Here is a 12,423-nt window from a genome sequence, read left to right as displayed (position 1 = left end):
CAAGCCAGGTGAGGGATGGGACGACAGCACATGAGCAACAACAGTGCCCACAGTCCAGGAGACCAGCTGGGCTGTGCTGTGAGGGAAGGAGGGGTGCTCCCTAAACAGCACGCTAAGTGACACCTGTGCCCCCCTAACTTACAGAGCTCAACTAAAGCCACCCTTTTAGGGGGCTCAATGGTTAAGAGCATTGGTTGCTCTTCCAGAGGTTCTGAGTTCAATTCTCAGCAACCACATGGTAGCTCACAATCATCTGTAATAAGATCTGGCCCCCTCTTCTGCCTGTATAGGCAGAATACTGTATACATAATAAAAAAAATCTTTAAAAACAAAAAACCCCACGTCTTTCCTTACTTAGCCACCCTCCCCTCAAAAAAAAAGACTCTGTAAGTAAGCTAAAGCTGGAGGCCTATGATGGTTTAATCTAAAAAATGCCCCTTAAAGACTTGTGAATTCAAAGCTGAATTTTCAGTTAGATTCTTAAAAGTGATTAGAATATTAGATTCATACTTCATCAAGGGATTGATCCACTGATGACTAACTCATAACTGAATGAACCAATTGGGAGCTGGAATCTACTTGGAAGGAGTCAGACATGGGGGAAGACCTTCAAAGGACATGTGGCGTCCCTCTGCCCTCCTCTTTTCTCCATGCTTCCCGGCATCATGACATGAGCCACCTCTTCCACCACACGTTTCTGCTACCACGATGGTCTGTCTCCCCTCACATCCAAAGCATCATGAACCACAACCTTGTAAACCAAGCAGCAGCGATGTAAATCCTTCCTCTTTTGCCTGTCAGGCATCCCATCACTGCCAGGCGTGATGAACAGAGAACACAACAGCCCAGGGGCTCTGTAGAAGTCAAGCACGCACTCACCGACCACGTGCCCGCTAAAGAAGTCCTGCCATTTCACGCTGTACTCGCTTTCTTCCTTTCCATCCACCACCACGACTCTGAAGTTTTGTGAAAAGCGTTCAGTACTTGATGTCAGGTATAATTTAAAATGCCTACAGAGAAAATGCAGTCACAGTTTAAAGACAAAATAGAGGCCTAATTTTCATTTTACTCTAAGATCTAGAAGAGACAAGATGAATAAATCTCTACCCAAGTTATAACTAATAATTTTTCCCAAAATTTATAGCACTTGGTCTCTCTCTTAGGCAGTGTATATATATACTAAAATTAGGATGGTGCAGAGAGGACAAGCATGGCCCCTGCACAAAGATGATACACAAATCTGCGAAGCATTCCCTAATTTTCCTCAGGGGAAAAAAGATTTACTCCATTACTCTGTGTGTTTGTGTCTCTGTGTGGGCATGTGTGTGTTGGGGGGTGAGTGCCCTGGAACACCAGAAGAGAGCGCTGGATCCCTTGAAGCTAGTTACAGGTGGTTGTGAGCAGTTCAACGTGGGTGCTGGGAAACTCCAGTCTTCTGGAAAAGTAGCAAATGCTTTAACCACAAAGTCATCTCTCTAGACTGACAGCAGCTAACAACGTATTGGGTACATGTAACATTACTTCTCCGGCAAAGATAAACGGACTAATTGGTTTAGTTATAAAACCTCAGCAGAACAAAATAAACTATTTTTCTTTCTTTTTTTTTTCTTTCTTTTTTTTTTTTTTTTTTTCCTGAGACAGGGTTTCTCTGTGTAACAGTCCTGATTGTCCTGGAACTCACTCTGTGAACCAGACTTGTCTCGAACTCACAGATCTGCCTGCCTCTGCTTTCTGAGTGTTGGGATTAAAGACGTGCACCACCACCGCCCACCTAAAGAAACTAATTTTAAAATAGTCTTTAAAGGGGCGCTGGGGGCTGGCAGGACAACTCACAGCTAAAGGCACTTGCTCCCAAGCCTGACAACCTGAGTTCTATCTGTGGGGCCTACATGATAGAAAGAAGGCACTAACTCCCTCAAGTTGTCCTCTGACCTTCACATGTATTTCATGATACATGTGTACACATACATACATACATACATACATACATACATAAACTATGAAGGAGTCCGCTGACTGCTTGAGAGCTCTACCGGACTGGTTTTCCTTATACCCCTGAGACCCATTTGAAAGGACTGGAAAGGAGGCTGTTTTGTCTAGCACTGTGTGCACACAGGGGCAGTCCACTGTCATGAAGTAGTCATTTCATCTGCAACACAGCTCCCGGGAGTCACCAAACATTTCCTGCCTCCTTCCTGAAGGCTGTTTGGAGCTTCAGGAACCTGCTGTCTAATTTTTAGAGAGCATTTCCAAGTACTATGAAATCCATTTTTTAAAAAATATTTATTTATTTATTCTGTATACAATATTCTGTCTGTGTGTATGCCTGCAGGCCAGAAGAGGGCACCAGACCCCATTACAGATGGTTGTGAGCCACCATGTGGTTGCTAGGAATTGAACTCAGGACCTTGGAAGAGCAGGCAATGCTCTTAACCACAGAGCCATCTCTCCAGCCCCCATATGAAATCCATTTTTGCAAAAAGTACCGTTACATTAAGTGCATCTGTGTATCCTGGTTAAAAATATGCAATTTTTAAAAATAACCCTTCATATTCTGTACAGTCAAAACAAGAAATAAAGGAAGGATGGAAGAAAACTCATTAACTAATTCTTGGGGAATAAGGGTAAAGATTATGCATTTCTCTTTCCTGGAAACTGATTAATAAGGAAACACATGTGGGCAGTTAAGGTTTAAATTGGGTGTCCTGCTTATCTCAGAAATTCACTATTAAAGACTGTTGTTGCCATTAACTTTGTCTACCTGCTCTTAAGATAATCTGTCTATTACTTCATAAAAGTAAAAGCTGGACCTGAGCAGTTACACACTCACAGTTACACAGCTAACAACTGTGAAACGGAACAATGGATTGTATTCCACTGCTTCTAGCAACCAGGCTGGAGTCCTACGGAAGAGGTCTTGCTACTGTGTAAAATTATCAAAATGCTGTTTCTGGGTTTATTTAAAAGAACCCATGGGTTTTTTTCCTCCTCAATAGAACTCACCTCGAAAAACAGTAATGCATAATTACTACCAGGGACATAGATACTAAGTGTGGATATTAAAATATATATGTTCCAGTTCTTTATTTTTTTTTAAAGTGGAAGGTGCTGGGCGGTGGTGGCTCACACCTTTAATTCCAGGACTCAGGAGGCAGAGGCGGGCAGATCTCTGTGAATTCGAGGCCAGTGTGGTCTACAGAGTGAGTTCCAAGACAGCCAAGGCTACACAGAGAAACCATCTCAAAAAATAAAAAACAAAAAAAGTGGAAGGTGAGGGCTATGCCCAAGATTGTCCTCTGTCTCCACACCTTAGCACCATGCCATGCACACATGTGTCCATACTCACACGCACACACATACACACACACTTTTTATAAAAAAACAGATCTGTTATATGGTAAAAATAAAGCCCAAATTTGTTTTTTAAGTTTTCTGATCTTAGCACTGTGCTTTATAAAACCTTCAGCTAGGGTGTCAGTTAAAACTACTTTGCAGCTTTTTCATTACTTTAGAATGGGTGTTTATTCATCTGTGTCAACAGGAAACAAAGCTCAGCGGGCAAATTTTAAACGTTTCCTTTCTCATAAACCACTACTCATGCTGCAGTCCTTCAATATTCATTTCATGCTTTCAACCTTAACAGTAACATCCAAATCTACTGTAGTGTGGTTTAAATTCTTTTGTCTTCCACTGCTATTAAAATGAGAATCTTCTCCTTTGCTATCATCACCAGTAACAGTGGCTTCTCAAAGGCAAGGCTGGCCATCGCCTGCACTGACCATTTCCGCTACCCAAGACTTGATCGTTTATACGCTAGGAAACACAGTATGAGAGGAACAGCACTGGACTAGAAATCTGAAAACCTTGGCTCAAATCCAACCACCACCATTACTGTATGACCTTGACTGTAGTCACTAAACCTAAGCATTCATTTACGAGTAAAAAAATATAAAAGACTTAACTCAATAGTCTGAAGGTTAAATGAAAGACTAATTTAATGCAATGATACATTTCCAGAATTGTTAGACACAATTCCTAATAAACAAGAACAAAACTGTAAATAAAAAAATACTTATTTGCTTCTGTGTAAACAGTGTTGAATATTAACATCCCCCCCCCCTCTCATTTTTTTGAGTCAGAGTTTCTTAGTGTAGCCTGGCTGCCCTGGAACCCCTGTGCCCTGACCATAGACAGATCTGCCAGCCTCTACTGCCCAACGCTGTAATTAAAGGAATGTACCACCATGCACAGCTTATATTAACATTTTCTTAACACACCAGTGTCATTTGTGAAACACAAGAAACACGTAAAGCCGCAGAAGAACCTGCCCCGTCACAGGGAAGGACTCCATAAGCCGCTTCAAATCTATAGAAAACTCAATTTTCAGCTCTTGTTGTGCACCTCCTCCGTTGTTCCTACACTTATTTATTTAGTGTGGGCATATTTTGTGGGCACACACGTAGAGGCGGTCTTCTACCATGCAGTCCTGAGGGCAGAGTTGAGTTGTCAGCAGGCACACTCACACTAAGCCATCTCCCTTCCCACCCATTCCTTAGCAAACTTCCACCAGTGCTAAAAAAGTAACTCTTAATTCTGGACGCAGCTGTGCACAAACAGCTATCTACTGTGGGCATGTCGTCTAGCTTCTACGAACCATAGGTTTGTGTCTTTAAAAGGAAACAACTCTCACGAGAATGGAAGAATTAGAGACAAGCTATGCCAATAAACAATACTCTCAATTTTTAGATTGGTTGGAAGCTAAATAGCCAAGATTACACTATCTATTATCAATATTTTACTATCTGTATATAAGTTCTAAAAGTTACTAAAAATAACGTGTAGATATGGAAATAATTAGAAAAATAAAATACTATTAAAAACTTCTTGCAGGCTGGGCGGTGGTGGCGCATGCCTTTAATCCCAGCACTCGAGAGGCAGAGGCAGGCGGATCTCTGTGAGTTCGAGACCAGCCTGGTCTACAAGAGCTAGTTCCAGGACAGGCTCCAAAGTTACAGAGAAACCCTGTCTCAAAAGTCCAAATAAATAAACTTCTTGCACAAAATTATCAGTAATATGCAACGACTGACCAATTTCCTTAATATCCTAAGCAATACTAAATTCAGTAGCCAAATGAATAAACTCAGCAAAAAATTATGAAAGTGTAATTCACAAAAACAAACAAATAAAATGTTTCACTTGAAATGTAAATCAAAACAACTGTGAGATATTTGCCCTTAGAGAAAATGAAAGCTACCCGCTGATAAAAACCTACTGCACTAGGCTGGGGACATAGCACAGCTGGCAGAGGGCGTGCTTGGCAGGCAAAAGGTCATGTTCCCCAGCACCACACCAAACAAGATGTGGAGGCACACACCTGTAATCCTAGCACCTGAAAAGCAGAATTCTCCAAGTTTAAGTCCTGTGTGATCCACACAGTGAGTTCCAGCCCAGCCCGGGCCTTGTCACAAATGAATGAATGAATGAACAATCTGATTAAGTTTAAACACTTACTTTTCAGGGTGTAACAAGACAGATTCTGTGCATGCTCATTTCAGATGAGAACAGTCTGTGTTGGCTGAACTCACCAACACAGTGAGGACATGGTGGCATGCATATCTACATGTATATCTACTTTAATCTACACGCAAACCATGCACGCACTGCAGAGGCATCAAGATGGCTCAATGGGCAAAGGCTCTTGCTGCCAAGTCTGATGGCCCCTGGAACTCACACAGTGGAAGGTAAGAGCCAGCTCCTATAAGCTGTCCTAATTTCTACTCATTTGCTGTAGTGTGAGTATCCCCATTGATAATAAGTAAATTTTAAAAAATATGTTAATGCACTGAAACTTTTTAGAAGTTTACAAACAAAAAACCTCTTTGGATCTAGGAAAGTTAGAAAATGACTTACTATAGTCTCTTTAAAGTTGCTTTTTCTTTGTTTTGTTTTGTGCATGGGGTGGAGTACTGGGGATAAACACAGGACCTTGTGTGTGTTAAACTGGGGATAAACACAGGACTTGTGCCCACAAGTACTGTGTATTCCCAGGAAGAACAAACTCTCACAGGAGCCCAGATGAGAACAATATTCCAGAAGGGAAAGGCTACACCCAAGCACTGTCCTGTAAGAATCAGAGTAATGACAACCAATAAGGACTTCTTTGGACCACCGAATGAGCCAGAACCAGACTAGGACAGGGAGAACCACATCTTGACCAGCACTGCTTAATTCTAAGTATCTCTTTCCCATGACCCCATGTTTTCTCTGCTTAGAATAAACCTCATGATGGAACCTAGAAGATGAACTAGATGGTCCCTGAACCCATTTCTTATGTGTGTCTCACCACTGTCTCTTTAACTGGAGTACTAAGTGGGTGGAGCCTAGCCGTTTGTGGCTGCTTGAGCTGGGTTTTTTGACCTAAAAAATATTGGTAACCTTACTCATGTTTATTGTTATATGAAAGTCTTATTCAATGAATTTTTTAAAAGCCCATATATTTATATTCCCCACTGTTTTTCATAGAAGATTTTATGTATTCTTTCCTATGTATGTGTATTTGCACCTAATGTGGCTGCAAGGAATTAAACTGGGTACCCTGCAGTCAGTGCTCTCCACCAGAGCCATGTCTCCAGTCCCATCTTATATTGCCCTTTTAACTGTCCGTTCAGATCCCAGCACCCACATTGAGGTGGCTCACAAGAGCCTGTAATGCCAGCTCTAAGAGATTAGACACTCTTCTGGTTTCCTCAGGCACTACACACCCATGTACGTATACTCACACAGACACAAACATAAATAGTAAAAATAGTAATTAAACATTTTTAAAACGGGCTGGAGAGATGGATCAGCAATTAAGAACACTGGCTGCTCTTCCAGATCCAGGCTGGATTCCCAGCAATCACATCACAGCTCACAAACCTCTGTGACTCCAGTCCCGGGGAAGCCAATGCCCTCTTCTAGCCTCTGAAGGCACCAAATACACACGTGGTATAAAGACAGGCAAAACACTCATACATAAAACAATGAATAAAAATTTTTGAAAATAGGACTGGAGAGATGGCTCATAGGTTAAGAGCATTGGCTGTTCTTCCAGAGGTCCTGAGTTCAATTCCCAGCAACCACATGGTGGCTCACAACCATCTGATCTGATGCCCTCTTCTGGCCTGCAGGGATACATGCAGGCAGAACACTGAATACATAATAAATAATAAATCTTTAAAAAAAATTTTAAATAAAAAGTATTATAAGCATTAAATTAATAAAACTGTTAGAATTTTATAAATATGGTTATCATTGGGATACTCTTGGGATACTCATTTCCTTTAAAATATTAATAAATTTTTAAAAAAATATTTTAAATATTTTTAAATAGACATTAAACAGTGTTAGAGTCACACAGGACATACTGTAATTACATCAAGTACAAATCTTGAAGAAGTATTTTCCTAAGATTTCTGTAGATACCTTTTTTTACTGCTTTTGTCAAAACAAGCCCCACCTCCACAATGCCCCAGTATTACTCTATGTATAATTCCAATTACCTTTTCAAAGCTGAAAAAGTTAGCAGTGTTTCTAAGTGTGCCGCAGACTGTAGGTCCCTCTTCCTTATGGAGTGCTGCTGGATATTAGACAACGAGAGGATATCGTAGTCTGAGAGCAAAGAATCAAGTTTCTCTGAAATAAACGTAAAAGTTATTAGCAGGCTAGATAAACAGCTCAATCAGGTAAGAACATTTCCCTCTCAGTCACGAGGACCAGAATTCGGATCCCAGTACACACATCAAACAGTTCAGAAGCACGTAGGGCTCCAGCTCCACAGGATCTAAAGCCGCCTTCTAGCCTCTGTGGGCACCCACACATACAGTCACACAGACACAATTTAAAATATTTTTTAAAGATTATGGAGGTTGAAGCTGTGGCTCAGCAGTGAAGAGCACTTGCTGCTCTTCCAAAGGACCTGGGTTCAGATCCCAACACTCACATGGCAGCTCACAACTACCTGTAATTGCAATTCCAAGGAGGGGAATCCAAGGCCTTCTTCTGACCTCCATGGGTACCAGGTATACATATGGCATATACACATATACACACACAGATAAAGCATTCATAGAATAAAGTAAACAAATCTTTAACAGACTGATAAAGGTTGCCAGAGGCTGAAGAGAGGGATCAGCAGTTAAGAGCACCTTTTCTTGAGAGGAAGAGGACCCAGGTTCAGTTCCTAGCACCCACATGGCAGCTCACAACCATCCATAAATCAAGGTCCAGGGAATCTGACACCCTCCTCTGACTTCCACTGGCACAAACCACACATGTGGTACACATATATACATACAGGCAAAACATTCATAGACATAAAAATTAAGTCAATAATCTTAAAGGTTTTAGCACTTAAACCTACTAGACAATTGTGCTAGACAATAAGTGCTCAGATGTGTGGCACAACAAATCACGTCCTTACAAAAAGAATGAACCTGAACTTAATAAAGATCTAAGTTCAAATTCTTAGGACATAAAAGGTTCAGATGCTGCCAAGTTAAATAACTAGTGAAGGAAACCATCGGCCACGCCTAGAAAGTTAAGATTCCTGCAGAACAAATGACCCAGTTTCTCCAGGAAGCAGGGAGGGGCAAGGAGGTAACAGACTTAAGAACACAGAAACAACTACAATGCAGGAACCACTCTCGAGTGGCAAACAAGCTCACTGTGGGAAGACTCTTAAAGGGCCGGGAGCTGGACACGGAGTGAGGTTAGACACCAAAGAGTACCATGAGACTTCAAGATAAAAGGCATTTCTAGCGTGCATGTTTAATATGTCCAGGATAAAAGAAGCTGATCCAACCTTTCCCTGTCAAACCGAGCTAACCCAATCCCTCATCGACTGATAAATGATATGTATTAACAGCCTAAGAAACCAAAACCAGGAAAGCATACAAGTCCCCAAATCCAAGTTCCAGACCAGTCTGGGCTTGTTAGCAAGACTCAGTCTCAAACCCAAGAGCTGGCAATAGCATCACTACCATGGCCACCTCTAACAGACACACCAGCATCTACCAACTCAGGTACAGGGAGAGGGCACTAATGCCCAGAAGGAAATCAACACCTATTGCTTTACCAGACCAAGTCACCAGCCAAGAAAACAAAGACACACTGCTTGCAGGCAGTTCAGGAAAAGTATGACGAGATTCAAACCCTGAGCTACTATAATAAAGTAGATGCCGCTGCTCTCCATGTTCTCAACCAAGACTCTGCTGCCTCCTCTAAAAGAAGAGCTTTAAAATAAGGTTTAAAAACAGTAGTTTTTAGAGAACAATAAGGAGACTTTAGTCTCTTTTTAAACTGTCTAAAGGGGGCTGGAAAGATGGCTCAACGCTTAAGGGTGTTTGTGGAGGACCCAAGTTCTGCTCCTATATGTTCCACATGGTGACTGACACCTGCCTGTCACTCTAGTTCCTGGGGGTCTGACACCCTCTCCGGGCCTCCTCAGATATCAGGCACATGCAAACACTCATACACATAAAATAAAAATAATTAGCTGCCTAAAATACATGAGCTGATATTTTCCTTTTCTTTCAATAATCATGGCCATTCAAATCATTCAAATGGACCTAGAATTCCTCAACACAGAGCAGCAACACTCTGGGCTATTGTTTATTGTTACACAGTAAAAACTTAAATGTTTTTAAAAGAAATGTCAAAAACATCCAATTATTTCATGTCAACCAAAAATTAAAGGTTTCTCTGCAGCTTTAGAGCCTGTCCTGGAACTAGATCTTGTAGACCAGGCTGGTCTCGAACTCACAGAGATCCGCCTGCCTCTGCCTCCCGAGTGCTGGGATTAAAGGCGTGCGCCACCACCGCCCGGCTCCACAACGTCTTTTTATTGTGGTATTGCTCACGGGGCCCCAGACTAGCCCTGAACTCCTTCCTGATCCTGCATCCGCCTTCCTAGTGAAGACCACCACATGCGGCTCTGTCATAGGATTTTATTGTTAAAATATTCAGCATAGAAGCTTGGCTCATCAGGCTCACGTTCACATAGTACATGAATTCTTGATGCTGAGGCGCCAACACAATCCTTTCGTCTTCAACTGCCTTGATACAGGCTGGTACATGAATTCAGTTTCATTAAGATCATAATCATAAACTGTAAAACAGACAGAAGCTGTGGAAATGTCCGAAGGACAGGGGGAAACCATCCACCATTTAAAGGCCTACTCATAGCAGAATACCTACAAAATTGAGCAAAGGGAGGGTTTTAAAAGCTATTCATATCCCAAATATCTTAACTATGTATAAAAATGGACCAGGAAGAAAAATAAGGGCAAAATAGAAACACTGAGTTATTTTGCACATACTGTCTATAATAAGCGCCTTTTAAATGTAGCTTGCTAACACACTTTAAAATAGTTAGCTACTGTGTTTCCATTGCAATTATTTTCTTTTAATAACTGGATATTACAAATTAGATGTCCTGGAGCTATTACAAACAACTCAATAAAAAAAAAAAACAGCTCTCTTGGAAGGCAAACTGGAACCAACTACTGCTCCTGATATAGTCTCTTAGAAAGTGTTCCTCGGATCCTCAGCTTCCCACTGCAGCTCACTTCCAGAACTTTAATGGTTGGTGGTCACATTCTCCTATAACCTAGCAACAAATTTTCTCTCTCATCCTACCCAAATCTCTCAGTAAAGTATAAACTGCTGCGCACCTTTAATCCCAGCACACAGGAGGCAGAGTATGAGGCCAACCTGGTTGAGATAGTGAGTTCCAGGCCAGCCAGTGATACATAGTGAGACTCTGACACACTGACCACACACACACACACACACACACACTGTAACACACACACACACACACTGTAACTCACCGGACTTTACTACAGTATCGTTTGCTGCAGTTCGTACTCAACCGGAGACTTGAAGAGCCTTGTTTGCTCAGCACCTGGTCACAGACTCTATAAATTCCAAAGCAGTTGCCCATTCCATTCTGTGATTACAACCACCATGTGAAACAGCTGAGCCTTTCATTTCAGCTAGCCAGAAACACGCTTAGAAAACGAGACCGTTTAAAAGGTCAGCTGGAGAACGTTCTCTAAGTACCCACTGCCTGCTCTTGTCGGCTGTAGTTTACTTCCCCCACCTGGCATTATCTAGTGGCATTTAGTTAGGGACCCTTCGTCCTTATGCTTTTGTATTTCTTCTATTCTCCGACCTTCGTCTCAACTTTCCTGAACACACTTTTTTGCTCTTTTCAAACCAGGACTCATTATTCAACTAATACTCATTAAGAACCTCCTGGCATTAGCAATGTGACAGAAATAAAAAATACATTTTTAGTACACTGGGGACAAACAATCACAAAATTATCATAAAGTGTTCACCTGCCAAAAGAAAAAGTGTGACAAGCAATATGGAAGACATAGCAGGATTGGCATCCCTGCCTGGCAAGCCAAAGGGCTTGCCCTGGAAGTAGTATCTGTAAAAGGACGAGGTCAGGATTTGAGGGATAGCTCAGTGGCTAAGAGCACTGGCTGCTCTTCCAGAGTATGTAGGTCTGATTCCCAGCACCCACATGGTGGCTTACAACTATCTGTAACTCCAGTTCTATGTGTGTTTTGCCTGCAGGTATGTCTGTGCAAAACACACAGAAGTGGAAAGGTAACTCAGTTGAACTGTAGTGTAGAACATCACAGCAAGAATATGACATGAGGCCATCTGTGGTGGCACACTCCTTTAAACCCAGCACTAAACCACAGAGGTAGGCAGATCTCTGAGTTCAAGACCAGCTTGGCCTACACAGTGAGTTACAAACTGGGAGGACTACAAAGTGAGACCCTCTCTAAAAAGAAATAAAGGTTATGATTTGTGAGACTGACTGGAGCGATGGACACGGAGTGAGATATTAAGGAGTTTGGACTCTGAGTAAAGGCACTGTTAAGTAGAAATCTCCACGAACTTCAGTATGGAACAAACAAGATTGGAATTTGGGAAATCAGTAAGCTGCTGAATGAACATTGAGTATCACTAAAAGACTCCTGGGATTCTAGCTCGGCTACCTAGGTAGACATTCGTATGTATGTGTGTATGTATGTACATTTGTAAGTACACACACACACAGGCACAAACACACACACTCACCCTGGCATTTGCCAGTGTGGGCTACAAAGTGAGACTCTTTGTCCAAACAACAATAAAAATGGAAAAAAAAATCAAAGCCTGGACTGCACGACTGTTTGCTGGGCCTTGCTGAAGACCCTAGGTCAGGACTCCCAGAATACACAGTAGAGAGATGCAGTCTGGCCAGTGTGTGCGAGAAGCCCTGGGAACGGATCTATCCTTTGGGCCAAAGGGATGAAACAGGAAAGCAGTGCGATACTAGGCCAGGGAACCAGAACCTTGGAACCAAAACTGACTTGTGGG

At 41.9% G+C, this 12,423-nt stretch overlaps 1 protein-coding gene and 1 non-coding gene across 2 annotated transcripts in view; one reads left to right on the top strand and one right to left on the bottom strand.

The window, feature by feature from the left end:
* Adam17 (ADAM metallopeptidase domain 17) overlaps positions 1-12,423 on the bottom strand; it is a 45,913-nt gene that overhangs the window by 29,441 nt on the left and 4,049 nt on the right. The window contains exons 2-3 of the mRNA XM_038319986.2: positions 7,542-7,674; positions 880-1,010 (exon numbers count right to left, since the gene is read on the bottom strand). Of these exons, the coding sequence (XP_038175914.1) occupies positions 880-1,010; positions 7,542-7,674 (264 nt within the window). The remainder of the gene's footprint in view (positions 1-879; positions 1,011-7,541; positions 7,675-12,423) is intronic.
* Positions 1,160-1,262, top strand: LOC119808523. Its single transcript, XR_005284459.1, has one exon. It is a non-coding gene; the product is annotated as a U6 spliceosomal RNA (small nuclear RNA).

Source organism: Arvicola amphibius, chromosome 2 (genome assembly GCF_903992535.2).
Source record: "Arvicola amphibius chromosome 2, mArvAmp1.2, whole genome shotgun sequence".
NCBI lineage: Eukaryota > Metazoa > Chordata > Mammalia > Rodentia > Cricetidae > Arvicola > Arvicola amphibius.
This window is presented reverse-complemented; position numbering and strand designations above follow the sequence as displayed.